Genomic DNA, 24,037 nt, shown 5'->3' with positions numbered 1-24,037 from the left:
CATGCTAGCAAAGTTACGCTCAAAATCCTACAAGCTAGGCTCCAGCAATATGTGGACCGAGAACTTCCAGAAGTACAGGCAGGATTTCGAAGAGGCAGAGGAACTAGAGATCAAATTGCCAACATACGCTGGATCATGGAGAAAGCTAGGGAGTACCAGAAGAACGTCTACTTCTGCTTCATTGACTATGCTAAAGCATTTGATTGTGTGGAGCACAACAAATTGTGGCAAGTTCTTAAAGAGATGGGAATACCAGAGCATCTTATTTGTCTCTTGAGAAATTTATATGCAGGTCAAGAAGCAACAGTGAGAACTGAACATGGAATCACTGACTGGTTCAAAATTGAGAAAGGAGTTCGGCAAGGCTGTATACTGTCGCCTTGCCTATTTAACTTGTATGCAGAGCACATCATGAGAAATGCGGGATTAGAGGAGTCACAAATTGGGATCAAGATTGCAGGGAGAAATATCAACAACCTCAGATATGCAGATGATACCACTCTAATGGCAGAAAGTGAAGAGGAACTAAAGAGCCTGTTGATGCGGGTGAAGGAGGAGAGTGCCAAAGTTGGCTTGAAACTCAACATCAAGAAAACAAAGATCATGGCATCCGGCCCTCTCAATTCATGGCAAATAGAAGGGGAAGAAATGGAGATAGTGACAGATTTTATTTTCCTGGGCTCCAAGATCACTGCAGATGGGGACTGCAGCAAAGAAATTAAAAGACGCTTGCTCCTGGGGAGGAAAGCTATGGCAAATCTAGACAGCATCCTAAAAAGCAGAAACATCACCCTGCCAACAAAAGTGCGTTTAGTCAAGGCTATGGTCTTCCCAGTTGCAATGTATGGCTGCGAAAGTTGGACCATAAGGAAGGCCGAGCGTCAAAGAATTGAGGCTTTTGAACTCTGGTGCTGGAGAAGACTCTTGCGAGTCCCTTGGACTGCAAGGCGAACAAACCAGTCAGTCCTAGAGGAGATCAGCCCTGACTGCTCTTTAGAAGGCCAGATCCTGAAGATGAAACTCAAATATTTTGGCCACCTCATGAGAAGGAAGGACTCCCTGGAGAAGAGCCTAATGCTGGGAGAGATCGAGGGCAAAAGAAGAAGGGGACGACAGAGAATGAGGTGGATGGATGGAGTCACTGAAGCAGTAGGTGCAAACTTAAATGGACTCCGGGGAATGGTAGAGGACAGGAAGGCCTGGAGGATCATTGTCCATGGGGTCGCGATGGGTCGGACACGACTTCGCACATAATAACAACAACAAGAATCACATGGGTGTACCAAGACTCTGCAGAGGTGAAGGATTATTTCCGATGAACCACCCCCATAGCCTGATGGATCCAATAACTTTTCAGATGGCATTGGATTTACCTGCTGATACAATTAGTGGTCCTGTTCATGACCTGGTTGACCTGTAGAATGGGGAAATGACCTGGCCAATTGACAGGATTGCACTTAGACACCCCTTTTTAGATTGAAGAGGCTGGGAAGCCCCTTGGGAACAGAGGAGTTGCAGACTATGAAAACGCAGGGGAGATGGCTGGAGTGACAGTGGAGAAAGACTCAGGATGAATCGGTCAAGGCACACGCTGGAGCTCATTGATAATCTAAAAAAAAACAGCAATGTAGACCTGCATAACACTTCTGGGTAATCAGGGGCCTATTGAGTTCTTGCCAGTGGGAGGAGATGGAATGCTTTGCAGCTTGCAGCTTTGCCAAGCACTTTGCAAATAAAATGTCATATTTATTTGTTTGTTTGTTTGTTTGTTTATTTATTTACCGCCCTCCCCAAGGGCTCAGGGCGGTTTACAGAAAACAGGGAAGGATACAATTAACACATGGTAACAGGTAACAGTAACAGCAGTAATATTATAACAATAATAATTTAACATGATAATAACAATAATACCATAAAATAGAAATTGTAAGGCCATTTAGTAGGCCATGCTGGAACTGTTAGCAGTGCCTAAATAATCTTTGCTCAAGAAAACTGCAAGCTGTTTAGTTATCCTTCTGCTATGTATGCCATCTATTAGTTAGGTACAAGCACAGCAGAAGAGCTGAAGTTTTCCATGACATATGCCTTACAAAGTAACTTATTATGGTCATCATATACACTATTGTTAGTGGACACTATTGAAATGTATTTCTTTTTATGACCAAATGTATTTTAAACAATCTCACTGACATTACTTGATTTTAAGTTAACGGGGAACAGGAATAGTTTTAACCAGGCTTAGCTTGACCCTTTACCTCCTAAGGAAAACAAAGAAGTTATGTAATATTTCTCTAAAGAAGTGATAAAACTAAGCTCCTCTTTGGATAAGACCTTGTGATTAGATAATTGGCCACAGGAAGCTGCCTTGTAGTGAGTCAGACTATTGCCTATTAAAGTCTATATTGTCTACAAAGACTGACTTTGGCTCTCTGAGGCCTCAGGGCAGAAGTCTTTCACATCCCATAGCAAAGCAGATGCTCTATTGCTGAATCATGGCCCAGTCTCCACAACTGAAGTTTGTTTCTTTTTACATATGCAAATTAATTTGTTTTAAAGTAAACAACCTTCCACCACAAAATAATTTTATTCTAGTTAGTGGTAGGTATGCTCACTGCTTTCCCCTACCCCTGTTAGATTTAGTCATTGTATTCAATAGAGTACACTGGTTCAATACAGTGTAATGAACTTTAGGAACAGTTTTTCATTTACTACCCTTCCTATAAGCAGCTCAAGACAGCATAGAAGAGTTGGGGCTGTTTGACTATGGTCGAAATGTTAAAAGTTATATAGTGGAAAATTAAGTATTCAGTGTTCAAGGATACTGATGTTATTGTTGTTGTTGATTGATGCTGTTATTCATGTTGTATATGTCTTATTGGTTTTCATGTTCCCTGTGAACTGCCCTGAGTTGCAAGGAAGGGTGGTATAAAAATGTAAGAAATAAAATAAATAAAATAAGAGAACTGCTCTGTGAGAACTGCCCTGAGAGAACTGTGACTTGTCCAAGGTCAACCAGCTGGCTGCCTGTAGAGGAGTGGGGGATCAAGCCCAGTTCTCCAGATTAGAGGCCACCAGCCTTAATGACTACACCATGGGATTGTTCCATTCTATCCTCTCAATTGCATTCAAAAGACCATGACAGTGTTAACTAGGAATGGGCATGAACTGAAAAATGAAACAAAATTTGTCATAAACTTTGTCTTGTTTATGGTTCACAAGCCGAAGTTCATGAGGGGGTCTATCATCACAAACTTTCATGACTCTTCTAAAACAGTTTGTGGATACAGCACGTAGATGTTTTTTGGGGTGAGTTGTAGGTAGCTCCTCCGTGCAGCTTAGCAATTTTTTTTATTATTATATAAAGCCTGAAATAACTGAGTGGTGGATTGCAGGCTGTATCTCACCACTCAGTTTTTCTGGGGCTTTCTGCAAACCTACTTTATATGGGCTGCAGTCCCCTTAAACAGGGTTTGCCGGGCCATGAATCAGTTTGGTTTGTGAATGAACATCCCAATTTGGTTAGTGGTTCCACATTGCCCATCCATAGTGAAGACACAGAGATTAAAGCGATAAGCAAAAATATAAAAACTGGATGTTTACAAAAATAATTCATGACATGAGAATTTAAAAATAAAAGTTCTTACATAAATGTACAATTATGCTTCACTTTTGTATAAAACAGGACACACAAATACACACACATATCTGTATGGATTATGTATTATATATAAAATAATAGAATAATATAATAATGAAATTAATATCTAGTCCAGACAGTATTAATTGCTATATTAATGAGCTTTAACACCTGCAATATTGTAATATTTTTTGCAATTGAGGGTGTGTTGTTTCAAAATGAAAAAAATGCAACTCAACAGTATATTGTAATTTATTTTTTGAAATAAGTGTTATCTTTACAAAGAGTTCTAAAAGAAGAAAAAGATAAGAGAAACGACAATGAAATCATCATACTTAGACCCATTCCAGCTTGGAATGTTATCAGTAACAGGATCAGATCATCCCAGGGTGCTGGTTTGCCCAGTTGTGTGGGATATCTTTCAGCTTGTACAGTATGAGGATGTGGACATGCTTCTGTTTAAGACCCAACATTGTATAACCCTTGCCTCTCCTGGCTGTCATGGTGGGGCTGACAGACTGGGTTGAGAAGACAGTAAATAACTCCCTGAGACCAGGGTGGTGGTTACTCCTTCTTTGAAGTGGGCACTGATATGTCCATTCCTTTAAAAGACCCACTAGGACCCAGGAGAGTTGAATAACCAGTCTCAGATGTACCATTTTTGAGCAACTTCAGAGATTCCTTAATGAAGTAGATTGCTTAGCTCCAATTTAATATGGTTTCAGCCCTAGTTATGAGACTGAAATTGCCCTGATGGATGATATGTGCCAGGAGATGGGCAGAGGGAGTGCCACGTGTTAATTCTCCGGGATTTCTTAGCAGCTTGACACCAGACCACCTTGGGAATGGGACTGGGAGGCACTGTTCTACAGTGGTTCCAGTTCTATCTTGAGGGCAGGTTTCAGTGGCATCGTTTTAGTAGCATAGTGTGGGGGGGGGGGTTGCTGCTCTGCCTCTTGCCTTCTGTCCTATGGGGTTCCCCAAAGTTCCATCTTGTCTCCCATGCTTTTCAACATCTATATAAAACCACTAGGAGACATCCTCTGAAGTTTTGGGCTGAGCTGCCACCAGTACTATGAACTGGAGGAAGTTTTGGAATAGGTGAGAGCTAACAAGCTGAAACATAATCTCAGCAAAATGGAAGTGTTACTGATGTGGGGAGATCTGACCCAGAAAATGGTTATCCCTTGTTGTGGGTGGAATCATACTTCCTTTAAAGGAACAGGTTAATAGCTTGGGAATTTTCCTGGAACCAGCCCTCCTGTTGGATAAACAGGTGGCAGAAGTGGCCAGGGGTGCCTTTTAGCATCTTTGGCTGCTGAATCAGTTGCAGCTCTCCCTGGACAGAAAATTCCTTGCTGTTGTGGTGATGACATTGTATGGAGTGGTACTTTTGAAGACTGCAGGTGGTATAGAATACTGTGGCAAGAGTATTGACTACAGTGGGTCATAGGGACCATATCACTCCAGGCATGTTCTATCTGTAGTAGCATCCAGTTTGCTTCTTGGTTCCGTGTTGGTAATGAGCTGTATACATCCTGGGACCAACATGCCTTCTCCCATATGTACCCACCTATTCACACCAGTCATCCTTGGATGGCATGCTTTGGTTGCACCTACCATCTGAGGCCAGATAAGCTTTGAACCTTCACTGTTATGACTCCAAAACATTAAAACTTCCTCCCCAGGGAGATTCATCAGTATCTTTTGCCAGCATGTGGCAACTTTTTTGTTTTGTCTGGCAACCCATAGCAATGGCTTTTGGCACTTCTTCTAGTGTTGTTTGTGTTTCTAGTTCAATTTTTATGTGTTTTTAATTCAGTGTTATATTTAATTCAGTGTTATATTTAAACAGTATTTTAATGGTTTTATATTTTCCACATAGTGCTTCTGAATTGAATGGAAGGTGGCATAACATGCTTTAAATAATAAATGCATAAAAAACATAAATTTCCCTATGCCCTATGCAGGGCATTACACTCTGTGAGTTTAAATAGATTGGAGATCCCTGGCCCATATGAAGCTTGCCTGATCTTGGCCTTTTTGGTCCTGGTGGAATGAGCTCCTGGAAGAGCTGAAGGCCCTGATGGAATTGACTCAGTTCCACAGGGCCTGCAAGATGGACCTCTCTCACCAAGCCTTTGGTTGAGGCCCAGCTGAGAAAAGATCTATAGCCCCTCCTCTGACGTTCCAGCTTAATATACCTGCCCTGGACATATGGCAGACAGGAGGTAGGTTTAGAATGGGTTGGGGAAGGTGAGCATGGTTTTTAATGGTATTGTTCTTTTATTTTATTTTTATTTTTTATTTTTATTAAAAAAATAATTTTTGGAATTATTGTTGTGAGCTGCTGTGAGTTGGCTGGCTAGGAGCAGCAGCATACAAATTCAATAAATAAATAAAATAAAAATAATTTGCCATATTAGTTCTATATATAGTCTGCCCTTTTGAATGGAACCCAAGGCAAATTGCAAGCATGATTAAACAACAATCAGTGTAAGAACGATTTTATCCCTAATAAATGCAATCTTTGGAGCAGAACCATTACAATGCTGTTTTTCTCCTTTTACCTTTATTTACTAATTTATTTCAGTATATATGCCATTCTCCCCAATGGGAATCCAAAGCAACCTACTACATGATACTCTCCTTAGGCTGAGATTAGGCTCGGTGTAAATGACAGGCCAAAGGTCACATTGCAAGTTTCCATGGCAGCAATACCATTGAAATGGCTACTGACAATTTAAGAGTTTGACCAGTCCACTGATCAGCTGTTAAGTTTAAATGGTCAGTAGCTATTTCAATCCTCCCTTATGCTCCCCCCCTTTCCAAAGGGAAGGAAGAGAAAGAAAATCATAGTTGTTGGCCATTGAAACTTAACAACTTGACCTGCCCTGCTTTAAGGTTGGAATGGTTGCAATCTTCCCCTTTGAGCCCCCCCCCCCCCCAATTCCAGGCTGATCCTGTGGAGAGACCTCTCTACAAAATCAGCTGGTTGTCGAGCTCTGTGTGAGGAGTTGGGTTCAAAAGCCTTCCTCACAAACCCCAACCCGATTCTGCAGAGAGAGTTCTCTCTGCAGGATCAGCTGTTTTAAGGGCCCAGCAAATCCCAAGCTGTTTGATGGGCATGTAAATGGATCTTAGTCCCTTTAAATTCCTGGGAGCTAGGGGGAAAATGGCTTTCACAAATATTTTCTGAGTCCTGATTGAGTCCATATTGAGATTCAGGAATAATGGGATATATCAATATTTTTCAAGTCCAATATTCCCCCAAAATTCCATGTGTTTTTTTGGGAGGGGGAGGGAGTGTACATGCCTAGGAAGTCTATTAATGGATCTCCCAATGTCTTCTTTACATTGTCCCTATCTTTGTGTTAACAATTTGTTCTTCAAATTACTTTCATATAATTTTGCTTCCATTCTTGAAAATCTACAATTATGTAATGCTGGAATCAAAATGCATACCCCCACCTGAACTTTAAACATACAAAGTTGTGTCCTTTACAAAATATGCATGTGTGGTGTAACTCTGATAAAATGTTGGCAAGGATCATGAGGTGTACATGTGGCTTCTGAGTATTTTCATGTGTTTGTTAAAAGTAATATGAGAAGCAGCTGTTTAGTTCTCAATTCCATTAACCTGATGCCTCCTATACAAGGTGCTTCATCCTATTTTCCTCTCTTTCATCTATTCAGATTTGTGACAAGGTTTATTGAGCTGGATGGCTTGACCTGCTTGTTGAACTTTCTCAAGAGCATGGATTATGAGACCTCAGAGAGCCGCATACACACATCCGTTATAGGGTGCATCAAGGCTCTGATGAACAACTCCCAGGGACGGGCACATGTACTGGCCCATCCCGAAAGCATCAATATAATCTCTCAGAGTTTACGGACTGAGAACATCAAAACCAAGATTGCTGTGCTGGAGATCCTTGGGGCAGTTTGCTTAGTACCAGGAGGTCACAAAAAAGTTCTGCAGGCTATGCTTCACTACCAGGTCTATGCAGCAGAGAGAACAAGATTCCAGGTAAAACCAACATGTCTAGTAAACCATTCCAGATGTGATGTTAGTGCCCTAGCTTATTGGATAATACAAAGCATACGATACTGGTTGTCAACGCTGTTGCTTGCTGTATCCATTTCATATAATTCTCTATTATCCTATTAGAATCGCATTGTGGATGAATGGATGCCAAATTTTAAAATATCAAAATATAATTACATGTAGTAACTACAGACTTGCTTAGTCAAAATGGTACACTCATTAGACATTTACTGTGCTGCCTTCTGTTTATCATTTTCATATCAGTGTGCCCCCAAATTAGCTTTATAAGGCCGTTGCCTACATTGCCCGGATTCTGCCCCTTATTAAGGGATACACACACACATTTCTGTTGTAGAGTTGTTTTTAAATTTCAGATAAATTCATCTCTGGTAAATTAGACGTAGATATTTTAGATTTGACAGTGTCTTGCAGCTTTAGAAATGCATAAAAGAGCTCTTCAAGTTACTCAGCTTCTAGGTAAAAATTTGTACACCTGAAGTAAAACTGGAAACAGTTTCTAAATAGAACCAGTATTCAGCATATTCTTAGGTTCTAGTTTACTAGGTTTCTATCAGACTGTGTTCATGACATGAAATCATATGCAGACTTCATCTGTTCAAGGTAGGACAGCTTTCTTTTTCCAAGTAAGCTGTACAGGCAGGATCGCAAATTGAACATTTACGTCATTATTTTTCTTTTGATGCCCCATCTTCATTATGAACACTGAAAGTTAAGAACAACTCTTGTCATACAGAATAATTTATAACAAGTTGAATCGATATCCTGTGATGTCAATCTTGAAGCCTTGATGAGTTTTAAGTCAGTATATTTGTTTGGGGGGTTATGCAATAATAACATCGTTGTTTTATTTTTGGTATTTTTTTGTTTTTCCACAGGGCCTTTTTATATTCATATAATAATATAGTTCATGTAGTAATAATAGACCTTTTGTATATAACCTTTTTTATATTCAGGGTCAACTTCCTTTTGCGTAAATATAGTAAAACATAAAAAAGATTTAATCTGTAAAAGTGTGGTGTATATTTAACCACTGCAAACAAAACCCTCACAAACTATATTTTGACTATATAGAAAATCTGCATGGTTTCCACCTCAGCTGTGGAGAAGCTCATAAGGTTGCCAATTGCCTAGAGAAAAGAAACGTAACAGGTAGGGTACCCATTTGCCTGCTTATGGCAATTGTAGCCCTTGTAATCTATCCAGGTGTACCCCATGCTTATTCAGCTGATCAGTGCATGGAAACTGGGAAGTAAAATTAAAAAGAATAATTAGGCTTTGTCTCCTTACAGGAAATCCTGACCATAGAGTTGCTGTTGATGAGTTTCTGGTGAATGGTATAGCTACCCTTGTCACTTATCTGGGTAGCTTTAGGCATTGCTAGGAACTCTGCAGTCAGAACTTCCTATAAGTAGACAAGGCCTTAATTTTCTTTTTGAAACTGTCCTTTCCCCTACAGCCCTCCTCCCAGTTGCTAAACACTGCCATCAGAAGAAAAAAATTCAGCGTAAGCCTTGTCACTAAACATTTCAAACAGTCCACTTTATTCACAGTTCATATAGTGGTCACAGAAATAACCTGATACCCTCTTTAAAAAAATCAAAGTTGTAAGGCAACTGCCTGTTACATAGGGCTAAAAAAAGAAGTCAAAATGGGGTTCGGCTACTTTACTATCCAATTTTCAATTAATATTTTCCTCAGTGGCAAAACCTATACATTCAATTAAAAAATGAATTCCAATATTAATTACGTTGCTGCTCCTTCAAAACATTAGAAAATAAATTAAATATCCCACCTTATATTTTATCCTGTTATTATTCAAACAATCTTCAATCATCTAAAATACGAGAATGCAAACAATCATGATCTCATATTATTCAATAAGATATTTCAGTTCTCTTCTTCTCCAGTTGCTAAGCGCTACTTGGCAAGCCTGTTAATACAATGCTGTTCACCAAGTGAATGTCATGAAAATTATCACCTGCCCCTTCTGAACATTAAGTACTTAAGGGCCTGATGGCACACCAAGAAGCACAGTGAATACATATAAGGTGTACAAAAAGAGTTTACTGTCATATAGTATGTGCAGTTAGAATCACAATAATGACAATGTATATGTACTACACGAATGAGAATCCCTTACAGGGTAATACAAGAAGGTAAGGTCAAATGTGATGTGAATAAATAATCTGCTCCAAGATTAAAATACTTGATTGATTGGTTAGATTTTTAGCTCACCACTCCCAGAATGGCTCATGGCTGGTCACAACAATTCATTTAAATCCCCAATAAAATCCAGCATTCAATGGAAATAACCGACGGCCAGTGTTAACCCTCCCCCCTTCGGGTCTGCCAAACAGCACCCATTGTGTGGGGTAGGAGTTTACCCGATGGACTGGCGTAGCCTGAGGAGGGGCCTCCAGTCTTACTGCCCTGGCCTCAATTAAAGACCTGGTTGAAGAGCTCAACCAAAGTCCTGGTGGAACTGTGATAGCTCCATCAGGACCCTCAGCTCACCTGGGAGCTCATTTCACCAAGTTGGGGACAGGCCCGAAAAGGCCCTGGCCCGTGTTGAGGCCCAAGCAAACTTCTCTAAGACTGGTGACCACCAGTAGATTAGCTCCTGAAGAATGAAGTGCTCTATGGGGGGCATAAAAAGATAAGCGGTCTGTGAGATAAGTGGGGCCCAAACTGTGAATGATCTTGAAAGTTAAAACCAACACTTTGAACTTGATCCAAGCTGCAACTCACAAACAATGGAGCTCCTCAGCACAGACTGGATATGGGATCTATAAGGTGTAAGAGTGGCTTACAATTGCCTCTTCTTCTCCCCACAATAGACATTCTGTGAGTAGATGAGGCTGAGAGAACCATAACTGGCCCAGTTGGCTGCATGTGGAGGAGCAGGGCATTAAACCTGGTGCTCCAGATTAGAGGCTGCTACTCACAACCACTATACCAAAATGGCTCACCAGTAGATTACGAACATTGAATTAGTTTAGATGTCTTTAAGAGGCATTTCTTTCTCACCCTGTATATGTCATGCCTCAGAAACCACAAATATTACTTGTTTATTGGTTATGCTGCGGTAACCTTTCTGAAGTTTGTCTTTGTTTATTTGGGAGGTGGCACCAGATGACCTTGCATGCCTGACAGGGATTTTTAATAGTACATGGCCCTGATAGCATTCAATCTGATTTTAATCCCTTGTCCCAACTTGACCGGGTTGCTATGCCAAATAAATCTGTATGCTGCTGTGAGCATGACCTTGCTGAAGTGCCTTCTCCATATCTCAAAGTCTTTCTCTTTTTTAAAGTCTACGACAGGGTGAAAATAACTTGGGAGATAAGTAATTTCCGAGCTAGTCTGTAGAGTAGCACAATTCATACATTGTACAGCTGGGCCTTAATAAGTTGCTGTTAATAGCTTGCAGAAGCTTTTATAAGCCTCTAGGGAACCAACTTACTATCTCATCCATGAATGTGTGGAATGCACAAATAATTACCCTGTCAATGTTTTTGGATAGGGAAAAGGAATTAAAGATTAATGTTTGTCTCTTTGTTTTCTTAAGAGCAGTGGGGACATGCTCCTGTTTGCTGTTTTTTCTCCCCCTAGTGTTTTGGATCCAGATACCAGAATTGTCTTTTCCATGTAGTTGCTTCCAGAACACTAAGCTAAAATCCTCTTTGTCCCCAAGTAATGTGAAATCTTTCAACACTAGTTTCTTTACTGTCAATAGTGGTGTTGGTGATGAACAGTGCAAGGGATTCTAATTTGACTGTTTAGGTCTGTATGTCATTCTGTTTGCATGCTAATGGCAATTGTCAGGCTTTGGAATTGGAAGTCATATGATGAATCTAATTATTGTATCAAGACAAGCCTTCTGTCCCAGAGAAATAGTGTTCAAGTCTGAAGCCAAGAATAAAAAGGAATCTAGTGGCATTCTCAAATGGGTGTTGGCCAGGAATGTGTCTGAGGTAAAAATGTCCTGAGTACAGTTCTGTTTCCCACAAACCATATTTATTAATTCAAGGGTTGAGTGTGCCAAAATCCCTGTTCATGTAGGTCAAAATCAGGACACCTTTATGGCATCTGAGATTCAGGACTTTTACATACAGAGTTTTTGAATGACACTGGAAAACCAGTCAATATAGTAGGTAGAGAATCATTCCAGACATTTTTCTGATGAGTATAGTCATCCCCCTGGTTTTTGAGGTCTGACTATTGTAGATCAGATAGTGTAAATACCTGGAACATTCCACTCACAGCTCTGTGAAGAAACACTGTTAAGTCTATGGATTTGGTAGTCATAGACTCAGCTCTTTGAAAACAATCAGCTCTTTATTAACTCCAACTCCAACAAGAAACACCGAATACTGAAAAGGGAACAGCAAGAACTTATATACAGTCAAGCCAGCCTGCCCAAGTGCCCTGATTAACAGATGGTCCTCATTTGTCCGTATGTCTCTATCAATGATGGTATCTGATTGGTTCATCTACAATCCTTTATTTGCATATGTCTCTGAAACACCATGCTGTCTGCATATATATTATCTGAATAATATCATCTAGATTCACCCAGCAAAGATTCCAAAGGGTTTTTGAATCTTGCATACTGAAGCTGATTTCAATCACTAAACATGTTTTCCTCCCACTGCCTCATATTGTCTTACCCTCAGATACCAGCCCAGGATTTCTACAAAATATAGTTACCACTGAAAGCAAAGAAATGTTAACAACATTCTTCCTGAATAGTGAAAATCAACAAAAAGCCAACTCTCTGCTGAAACAGCAGAAGTGGAAAGAAATTGTTTTGATTGTGTTGGCTTTCATGAGGGACCACCTTTCCAGTTTGGTGTAGTGGTTAGGAGTGCGGACTTCTAATCTGGCATGCCGAGTTTGATTCTGCACTCCCCCACATGCAGCCAGCTGGGTGACCTTGGGTTCCCCACAGCACTGATAAGCCTGTTCTGACCAAGCAGTGATATCAGGGCTCTCTCAGCCTCACCCACCTCACAGGGTGTCGGTTGTGGGGAGAGGAAAGGGAAGGCGACTGTAAGCCGCTTTGAGCTTCCTTTGGGTGGAGAAAAGTGGCATATAAGAACCAACTCTTCTTCTTCTTCTTCTTCTTCTTCTTCTTCTTCTTCTTCTTCTTCTTCTTCTTCTTCTTCTTCTTCTTCTTCTTCTTCTTCTTCTTCTCCTTCTTCTAATATGTTATCTGGAGAGGATTACACTCAGTAAAGACCAACTTGTTGGTAATCCCTGGCCCTAAAGACTTGGTCAGAGCCAGGGCTTTTACGGCCCTGGTTCCAGCCTGGTGGAATGAGTTGCCAGTCAAAAACCAGACCCTGATGGAACTGTCAAAGTTCTGCAGGGCCTGCAAAATGACACTCTTCCATGTGGCCTATGGATATGGTCAGGGCTGTCTGGTCATGATATGGGCCTCCCTTCTTCATCTTAGCTCCCCCTCCTGTTATTATTATTATTGTTATTATTATTATTATTATTTAATTTATATCCCACCTCCCCCTGGAGGCTCGAGGCGGGTCACATAAAAACCAATCCCCTAAAACAATAAAAGCACAATAAAACATAATACAATTAATACAAAAGTTAAGACAAGAATGGCAGCAAAATTCAATATAGCTAACCCAATTCCACACCCACTAAGAAGGGAAAGGGAGGGGGAAGATGACAGACACAACCATCACATTTGTGAGGGGGGCTAGATCTTCTAAATCCTCCAGTCTGATTAGCCCGTTGGAAGGTATGTAGTTGTTGGGGAGGAGGGGTATTGATTTTATCTGTATTTATTATTTTTATTGTAAATGGCTCCAAACCCACTTTGCAGGGTGGAGTGGTATATAAATTGAATAAAGAAATAAATAAGGAAGTGTGGGTCAGCTTTATGGAGGTCTTACATGTGCATTGTGAAAGTGGCAAAGGGATTACAAGCTGTTGTGAAAGCCAGTGTGTGAGTACCCAATGAAGCTATCAAATTAGAAGACAAAATAGGAACAACAAAGCAAACTCTGGCTGATTTTTACTTGCACATCATAAATAATGACAATAATACTGTGAAAGGATCTTCAGTAAAACCTCAAATTGCATGAATTATCCACATTTATACAAAATTTCATAAATTCTTATTGTGCATATTCAGAAATTATGATTTCACATTTCTAATTCCTCTCTTCATTTCCCATCTTTTACTTTTTGCTCACTTGTGCTCCTTTGTGGACTACACCTCAGACAGTAAGGTGCAAGGTTTTATTACATGAAGCTGCCTTATACTGAGCCAGAACAATGAAGTGGTATTGTCTGGCATTGTGTGCTCTATCTCAGGGGTAGTCAACTTGTGTGCCTTTGCTGGCAGGGGCTCATAGGAATTGTAGTCCATGAACATCTGGAGGACCACAGGTTGACTACCCCTGTTCTAACTGGTGGTGGATCTTCAAAATCTTAGAGATTGTCACAGCTATGCTACCTGGTATCCTTATAATTAGAGATGGTAGAATTGATTTTGGAACCTTATGTATGATCTATAGATTTCCCCATATTCTCTATGCAGGAAATATTTTATATAATAATATGCTTTATACAGGGAGAAAAATTAGGCAGTCATATATAGTATTTATATTTTAAGCTTTGGCTTGTGTGTTACTTCTCTCAGAACCTGGCAGTACGGGTAGAAGGGAGAAACAAGAAACAAAAGGAAAACACTGCTAAGTCATCAGTCCATGTGTTTTTCTCACTGGTTCATGGTTCTGCAGGGCCTGTAAGAAGACACTCTTCTTCCATACCTATTATTAAGGCCAGGTGACTTAACCTCCCAAGAGCCTCCTGCCTCTCCTTTCCAGACCCTCTCCCCATTCTTGGCTGAGTATGCGTTCCTGTCCTGTAGCCAATCTGCAGGCCAAACTTCAGTTGGTTGGGATGAGGTGGTGGATTTCATTGGGCATTTAAATGTTAGGATGTTTTAAAATCTGCTCATTTGTGGAGATGGGTAATTTTTAAATCTAATAATAAATAAATATTTGACTATAACGGTATTTTGAAGCCCATCTATTGTCAGCTCTTGCTAGTGCAAGAGCATTCTAGCTACTTTTGTTTCTCCAAAAGTGATATGCTATTGCAAATGTGAACCTGATGGAGAAGTGGAGGGCACACATAGCAATGGTGCTTGCTAACTGCACTGGCTCCAGATTGGAGACCAGTTCAAGATAGAAAATATTTTCTGACCTTCAAAACCCTAAACAGGCAGGGACTCGTGTATCTGGAGGACCCCCTCTCCCATTACACCTCCAAAGGTCACTATGATTGTTCGACCAAAATCTATTTAGGGTCTCTGGCCTCAGAGAGGGGGAATTGGCCTCAACCAGGGCAAGGGCTTTTTTTGGCCCAGGCTCTGGCCTGGTGGAATGCGCTGCCTACTGAGATCAGGGTCCTGTGGGACGTTAATCAGTTTCACAGGGCCTGTTAGACAGAACTGTTGCACCAGGCCTATGGTTGATGCTGGAAATATAACATTGAGTATACCTAATGGTTGGCCTCCCCAGTGAAGATACCTATTGATTCGATCCACCCATCGAAAGAATGAAAACCCTTTTGAGTCCCAGTCCGCAGACTAATTGCTGGATATATGGGAATAGTGGTTAGTTTTCTAATTTTCTATTGTTATTTTTATTATATTTACAATTGTACTTTGTCAAGTGTTGTTACCCACCCTGAGTCTCACGGGAAGGGTGGGTTATAAAAACAAAACTTTTTAAATTTTAAGACTACATCTAAGCTCCTAGAGGCTGCTCCCTCATCATAATATCTTCTGAACTATATTCTGTTCACAAATTTTCCTCAGGGAGATCCCAGACTGGAAAACTTTTACTGAGTTTACAGGAAGATTGTTGGCTTTAAAGCTTGCTCTTGCTGTTCCTTCAGCTTGCTGAATCAGTTACTTTTATTTGAATTGCAGTGTTTGAAGTGCTTTCTCCTCTTTTATTCTTAAACAACCAAGAAGGGATGACAACTTCAACAAATGGTTGCAGCTAATGGGAAAATATTGAATTTGGTTAAAGACCAAATAGCTTGGTTCAGGAGAGTTTTGGATGGCAGTGAATACAAAGCTCAGTCTTGTTCCTGGTTGCCCAACGAGGAATATAGAAGTAACATTCAGAGTTTGCGGAACAGGCTAAGAGATGAAATCTGAAGTTGTGTGGAAGTGAAATGTGTTACAGAGGATACGATAGTGTGTCCTTGAACAGTAGTGTCATAATTTTACTTTGTGAAAGACTTCCCCCCCAACACGCACATTTTCATTGCATCGTATGTCCAAAGAACTCATAATGGCCTACATAACAATAATATTTCATTTTCTTTTTTGAAGTTTTATTTATTTATTTATTTAGATTTCTATAACGCCCATTTCTTTGCAGCTCTGGGCGGTTTACACAGAACATTATAACTTACATGAAACATTATGCAGACTATAACATCAAAACAACTTTCAAAAACATCAAAAGATTACAAAACCACAATTATAATATAATAACAATTAACAGTAACTTTGGGAGAGTCATGGGCAGGCGTCTGGGGGGACCAGCAGGTGTTCTGAGTCAGTCGGCCTCAAGCAAATGCCTGGTGGAAGAGCTCCCTCTTGCAGGCCCTGCGGAACTGTGGAAGTTTGGGCTGGGCTCTGATCTCCTCCGGGAGCTCGTTCCACCAGGTGGGGGCCAGGACTGAGAAGGCTCTGGCCCTTGTTGAGGTCCGACGCACTTCTCTGGGGCCAGGGATCCACATCCAGTTGGAGGTGGCAGAGCGTAAGACTCTTTTGGGGGTATAGGCAGGGAGGCGGTCTCTCAGATACACTGGGCCCAAACCGCGTATGGCCTTAAAGGTGATTACCAGAACCTTAAGTTTAATCCGGAATTCAACTGGGAGCCAGCCAAGTTGTTGGAGTGCCGGCCGGGTGTGGGATCTCCATGATGTTTTAGTGAGAATCCTAAAGTAACATATCTGGTTCTCTACTGAGCCACATTTGACTCCGGAGCTATAGGTTGCAGACCCCTCTAATAGAGGCCTCTAGATAAGGTGTGGAGGAAAGGAGATCCATGCATGCCTGAACTCCTTGGAAGAAGGGATTGATTAGTGCTGCAACTCATGGGGTCACCCTGTGAATCTGACTGGTCGCAGGTACAAGATAGAAAATAAAAGGGCTTTTCCCCCCACAAAGTGTGTAATTATTTTATGGATTTCATTGTTATGAGAATATATGTGATGGCTGCTATTTTATAGTAATCATATGAACTTGTAATAATCTTCTTTTAAAGTGATTAGCAGCTGTTAGCTATGATAGACAAATAGAATTGTCCATTTTAACATTCAGACTACTTTTGGTGCTGGAGACATGTAGTGGGTGGGGGATGCTGCCTCTGCATTTTGCCTGTAACCTTGGAAGTATCTGGCTTGCCAATGTCAGATACTGGATTAAATGGACTTTTAATCCAGTGGTCCCCAACCTGCGGGCCGCGGCCTGGTGTCGGGCCGCGAAGGCCATGGCGCTGGGCCGTGGCTCCCACTCCCCGCCCCCCCCCCCGCAGTAAAAAACTTCCCAGACCGCAAGCTTGCGGCCCGGGAAGCTTCTTACTGCGGGAGGGCGGGGAGAGGGAATCAGGGCCGGGCCGCGCATCGCACATGTGTGGCCCGTGCGGGCGTGGCCTGCGGGCGCGGCTGTGGCCCGATGCGCGGGTGTGGCCAGCGGGGTGCGGCCCGCAGATGCGGCCCGATGCGCGGGCGTGGCCCGCGGGCGTGGCCCGATGCCCTGCCGGTCCCCAGCCTCAGAAAGGTTAGGGACCACTGCTTTAGTCCAATGCAGCAGAATTTGTCTTGTTCTTAAAATAATACAGAGGGGAAGGGTCAGATTTAATTAGAAAACCTCTCTACAACAGTGGAATTTCACTAATATTAGAGTCCTGGTGATATGTTCAACAGACAAACCAGTGTCTTCTTAGAATACCCTTGTCATTAAACTGGAGATTGTCAGTAACAAGGGTAAAGAATGGTGAGAAGTAGAAGTACAATTGACTGTTTGGATTTTTTTTGTTTATAATTTTGAGAATTTGTTAACTGTCCTAATCTGATCTGATTCCTTTACAAAAGGATGAAAATGGAGTGATACCATTTAATTTGCCAGCTGGCTTCTCTAAATAGAAGATGTAGCTGATACTCTATTACTGTTATAGAAACCAGTATATCAACTGCAAAGCTGTGGCTAACAATTGTATGGTGTAGTATAAACTTGGATGGACTTAAAGCCCACTTTGTCAGATTCATGAATGTTAACTTTAATTGGGAGAGAGAGATTCAGATGGAGCCTAGGTTCTTTTATAGAGTCCAAAAATCTCATGAAATGCAAGAAATAGCTGAATATAAAAGAATTAGGAATCATTATATTTATAGGCAATGTCTTAAAATTATAATAAAGGAGACAGTAGGCAGAAATATTTCCAGAATTATACACACAGTAATATATAATTGTTACATAACCCCGCTTCTACTTTTTTTGTATCCCTGCTATACTATTACTTTGTTTTCTTATTTATTTATTTGTTTGTTTGTTTGTTTGGATTTTTATACCACCCGTTCTTTGCAGCTCTGGGCACACCACTGGAAGTGACATCATCCAGACTACCCCCACATCACGGAAAGTGGTGTTACCAGCCCTCCTCCTGTGTCACCAGAACTGACATATCTATTAGACCCATTCCACCTACATTTGACTTTCACATATTGCTAGAGATGCCAGCAGGGTCTGGTTAAAACCCAGGGGCCATCAGGAGGCCCACCAGCATGGCCAGAACTCCAGAAGCACTTTTCCATTGGTTGGTTTCTGGCACAGGGATTCTGGGGACTTGTAATTCACATGGCCTTCCCTGTGTGATGCAAGGTCTCTTGATGGTTGCTGCATGACATGGACTAGTGGACTGAATGGGCCATTGGCCTGACCCAACATGGCACTTTTTTATTCTTATGACTGGGGCAGTGATGGTCTTATGCTTGGTGCTTGTGGAGCAATAGTAGGATGACTTCTGGAGTTCCGGCTCTGCTGGTGGACCTCTTGATGATCCCTGGGATTTGGTGACGGTGTGACACAGATGGCTGGACTGATTCATCATGGCCTCTCTCATGTTCTTATGGTTAGCTGGCAGCCTATCTGATGAATATTCCCAGTCAGGAGCGAGGCTGGCTTCTGCAAGGTTACACTGCAGGAAGGTGAGGAGGAAGAAACTGCGGCCGGGCTCTAGGCTTCTGGCAGAGGGAGGACACCTTATCCTTGAGGTGAAGGGGGAAATAGAGAAATGGCCAGTTCCTAAGCCTAGCTAAGGCAGCATGGGAAATACCAGGGACCCCTACAAACACCACCCCAACGGTCCCCCAGTTGGTAAACATTGGTATAGTGTGTGTGTGTGTGTGTGTGTGTGTATGACAGTGCACTCCTTAAAAGTGGAGGTGATTGGCCCTGAGAGGGGGGTGTCCTGCCAATCGGGGAATGACAGTCAACTGACTCGGGGCCAGTAGTGACTTTTCCTTGCCCATCTCTTCCTGCCTGCAGCTCAGACCTCTGTCTATCCTCTGTGGCTAGAAACCTTCAGAGGGGAAGGTTGCCAGCTTTGGGTTGGAAATACCTGGAGACTTTAGCAATGGAGCTGGTAGTGAGCGGAATTTGATGTGGGGCGGACCTCGGTGGTGTATAATGGTATGCAGGCTCCCCTCCAAAGCAGCTAATTGAACAACCAGAGGATCTCCAGTTTCCACCTGGAGGCTGCCATCTCCAGGTATAATGTCATGGACTCCCCTCTCCAAAGCAGCCATTTTCTCCAGAGTGACTGATCTTTTTAGGTGAAGATGACCTGTAATTCCAGGGGATCCCCAGGTCTAACCTGGAGACTGGCATTCCTACAGCACTGTCCATTTCAAGCTCCATACTTCATTCCACAAAACTCACAAAGGCCTGTGAGGTAGCAACTGTTGCCTTTCAGGGTGCAACAGGCTTGTCTCTAATCTTTCCCTTCTTCATATTTTGTTAAGGGCAAAGTGGGCAGAGAGTGGGCAAGACTAGTCCGGGTGAGGGGCCAATCGAAAGGTGCAAAGCACCTTCTAATTGGCCTCTCACCAGGATAGACAGCAGTTCTAGCCAATTGGGTGAGGGCACAATCTGCGCCGCCACCGGGGGGGAGGGGAGTAAGCAGGCGTTCCCACCGGACCCAGAAACGCCGCACCCGGGAGCAATGCCGCCTCTATTTATCTGTTGGGCGGCCATGGTGGGGGGGGGGGGGCTTTCAAAGCCTGTTCTCATGAATGGGCTTTGAATCTAGTACATACATAAAAGCAAGATGTAGTAGAATTTCTGTCACATATCTATACAGAAACCAGATCTATACACAAGAAGAACAAATGTTACCTGTCCTCAAAACTAATAACTGGCGAAACTGGCATACCTTCTTTATGGTTTGTTGTCTTGCTTCCAAACTACATTTTCAAAGGGAAAACAAATTGTATTTTGTGGCATAATAAAATATATATGCAATAAGTTTATCAACTTATGAATCCCATTTATTACCTAACTCTTGGTAACCCAGGGGAAAAATTCTCAATAATGCATGCTGAATAGGATTCTGTAATAAACAAAGCCTGTTTCATAACTTTCCTCAGCAGCATTAACCAAATGTCAGGACATAATATGAAGAGTTGTTTTTTTATACTCCACTTTTCTCTACCAGAAGGGGTCTCAGAGTGGCTTCTAATTGCCTTCCCTTCCTCTTCCCACAACAGACAGCGTGTGAGGTGGGTGAGGCTGAGAGAGCCCTGATATTGCTGTTGTGTGAGAGCAGCACTGTCAGTGCTGTGGTGAGCCCAAGGTCACCCAGCTGGTGTATGTGGGGGAGCCACCACTCTTAATCTCTATGCCACCTCTCAGTGGAACCTGGCTCACAGTGGCTTGTCCCAGTCCTTAGCTAAATGAATACAGGAGGTGTTCTTGTATCTACTGATCTTCCATGTCATGGTTGTAATGACGGGTCCCCAATGGATTTTCATTACACCAAAACTGTGTTACTGCTACAATGAGAGGCCCACTTTGGTATTTTCTTGTTTTATTCTTCCCCTAGTAAGCCCTCACAATTACAGAACAGGCATGGTAGTGCCTCATCATTTAAAATTTGCCTGCACAAGTAAAAATGTATCTGTAATTGGTAATCCAGCTAAACTGTCAAGGTTGGAGGATGATCAGACTGGGGGACTGGACAATTGTCTCTAGACAAATATCCATTTAGACAATTATCTGCACATAATGGTCTTAAAAGGAGAAGTTAATTCATGGGCCTTTTTCACAGCATTTATCATTTTTGTTGTCATGCTAAGCACTTGATGTTAACAATTTTTTCACGTGGTCTGTAATGAAGAGACAATATTACCATGGTAGTTCATGTGACTTTTGCTCCTGTTACTTTTCAGTCATTACTCAATGAGCTAGACAGAAGCATGGGGCGCTATCGAGATGAAGTGAATCTCAAAACCGCTATCATGTCTTTTATTAATGCTGTTTTGAATGCTGGCACTGGTGAGGTGAGTATCTCTGCTAGAATCTTTTATACAGTTAATGGTATTTTGTTTTGTTTTGTTTTGGTTTTTTTGCAATTTCTGTTTATACTTGAAATTACTAACAAATCCCTAATATAACAACTCATGAAGTGGTTTAATCTTTAGGTCCCCAATATCTCTACTGCATTGTCTCCCTCACCTCATCTTGTAGGTCCCATATCCAGCCAGTGCTGCAGCAACTGCACTGGTTACCGGTCTGGTTCCAGATCAAGTTTAAGGTATTGGTTTTGACCTTTAAGGCTATACATGGCTTTGGGTCCTAACTATCTGAGGGAGTGCTTATCTGCTTATGCCCCCTGCAGGACTCTTTGTTCTGCGGGTATGAATTTGCTGGTTGTCCCAGGCCCCCAGAAATGCACCTTGGCCCCAACCTGGTGGATTGAGCTCTCAGCAGAGCTAAGGGCCCTGATGGGTTCTGCAGGGCCTGTAAGATGGAGCTCTTCTGCTAGGCATTTGGTTGAGGCCAGGATGGGGAATCAGAGTTGCCACCTGTGGATCCCACCTAACTTTCTAAAACCAGGCTCCCGGTTCCCATCATTTTGGGATACTAGCATAGGCCCAGGAGCTGACCAATGAGGCTGAGTAGTAAGGGTTATTTGAGGAGGCTGGAGACTCAGATCTGTCTGTTTGTTGTATGGGGGGGTTGGGGTTTTTTATATTGTAATTTTACTGTTATATTGTAAATCACCACACGACAGTACTCCTGTGAATGATGGTATATAAATTAAAATATAAATAAAGACTAACAAAAATCTATGGTACAATAAAATCAGTCCAGTGGCACCCTTAAGACAAAGATTTATTCAAGGCATGAGCTTTTGAGTGCAAGCACTCTACTCATTTGAATCTATTAAAATTTATGGTAGAGCATGAGCTTTTGTGACTCGTTGCTCACTATGGCTAAAGAAGTGAGCATGACTCATGTAATCTCATACCATATAACAAACTTTGTTAGACTTTAAGTTGCCACTGGACAGTTATCTGAAACACACAGAATTCACTGCTTAAAGAAATGGTGGCAGTTACAGACACATACAGCTTCAATATGGGATTAGATAAACATATGGAGTGCAGGTCCATCAGTGTCTCTTAGTATAGATGGAACACTGTCTGCAGCAGTGATACTCTGTATTTTTGATGCATGGGTGGGCAATGGTGGGAGGGCTTCGGGAGTTTTGGCCCCACTAGAGGTCTTCCTAATGACATCTGGGTTTTGGTCACTGTGTGACACAGAGTGTTGGACTGGATGGGCCATTGGCCTCATTCAACATTTTTCTTATGTTCTTATTCAGATTAGCAATACTCAAGGTCTCAAGAATTTCCTTCATTATTAGAACTAAGGATGCTAATAACTTCATTTCAGTCCTTCAGTGCAAACTCTTTGCTTTTTTTGGCCTCTAAGCTTCCGTACACTATGGAGGAGCCACATCCTGCCTACCCTGAGGCAACTGCACTGGCTCCGAGTTGAATTCTAATTCCATTTTAAGGTATTGGTGCTAACCTTTAAAGCCATTTGTAGTCAGGGCCTGGTGTACCTGAGGGATTACTTGGTTGACTATGCCCCCCAAAGGACACTAAGATTATCCAATTCAAACAAACCCTGGCCCAAAAGAAATATGTCTGGCCTCAACCAAGGCCAGGGCTTTTCTCTCGTGGCCCTGACCTGGTAGAATGAGCCCTCAGAAGAGCTAGGGGCCTGACGGAGATGGGAAAGTTCCACAGGGCATGTAAGATGGAGCTCTTCGGCCAAGCATTTGGTTGGAGCCAGTGAACAACAAGATCACTCTGATGAAACAATGTTTGGACTCCATCTACACAGATACCCACCCCTGAAGACCAAGATTTGAATTCTCCTAGATAAACCAATTAGACACAGGTAGTTATGGAAGCCTTTATTAGCATTTGAACAAGATATGCAGAAAATACAAAATGATATAATTATAGTAAAAAAGTATTTCTGAGCTTCATTAAAACATAGAATTGATTCTAAAAACATTATCTAAAAATGCTGCAATACGGGAAGTTTCTGTAGGAACAGAGCCATCAAGCAATCTGTTGACTTGCTATTTCATCCAGTTTAGGTTGAAAAGTGGACAAAATGTCAGTAATCAAAGAGTGATATGAAGAGATTGTAGGACAGACTAGATAAACCAATTGGCTAAGGAGCTGGCATGATTGTTTTCTAGTATATGGTTTTAAATACTATATTTACTATGTATGTTCTATGAATTAATGTTGGAAGCATCCCTGAGCCAGCAAGGTAGGAGGGGTGGGTTATAAATGGGAAAATAAATAAACAAAGCTGTTTTGAAATTCTATATAAGACTCAGAATCTAATGGACTAATTTATATTTCTCTCCTTTAGGAAAATTTGGAATTCCGATTGCACTTACGATATGAATTCCTAATGTTGGGTATCCAGCCTGTTATTGACAAGCTAAGGGGACATGAAAATGCAACACTAGATAGGTGAGAAGCATCTGTGGGGGGTTGCATGTGTTAACATCACACTGTGGACGGCCATAAGTTGAACGGGAGGGGGGGGTGAACATGAGCTGTGCACTACATGGTTTCAATGCTTAAGGGAATGCATTTCATTCCTCTCACTCCAAAATATCCTGCATACAGGAACCTTCAGCTGTCTACAACTTTCTCCAGCGTTCGTTATCTATGGTGAT

The 24,037-nt window shown here is 41.8% G+C and overlaps 1 protein-coding gene across 3 annotated transcripts in view; it reads left to right on the top strand.

Annotated features, from left to right (window-relative positions):
* The window catches only part of DAAM2 (dishevelled associated activator of morphogenesis 2), a 266,044-nt gene that overhangs the window by 160,639 nt on the left and 81,368 nt on the right, over nt 1-24,037 (top strand). For all 3 annotated transcript variants that reach the window (XM_077341894.1, XM_077341903.1, XM_077341885.1), the window contains exons 6-8: nt 7,334-7,667; nt 21,213-21,323; nt 23,725-23,828. In XM_077341894.1, coding sequence (XP_077198009.1) covers nt 7,334-7,667; nt 21,213-21,323; nt 23,725-23,828 — 549 coding nt within the window. The remainder of the gene's footprint in view (nt 1-7,333; nt 7,668-21,212; nt 21,324-23,724; nt 23,829-24,037) is intronic.

Source organism: Paroedura picta, chromosome 1, assembly GCF_049243985.1.
Source record: "Paroedura picta isolate Pp20150507F chromosome 1, Ppicta_v3.0, whole genome shotgun sequence".
Taxonomy (NCBI): domain Eukaryota; kingdom Metazoa; phylum Chordata; class Lepidosauria; order Squamata; family Gekkonidae; genus Paroedura; species Paroedura picta.
Note: the sequence above shows the minus strand (reverse complement) of the source record. Positions and strands in the feature narration are given on the sequence as shown.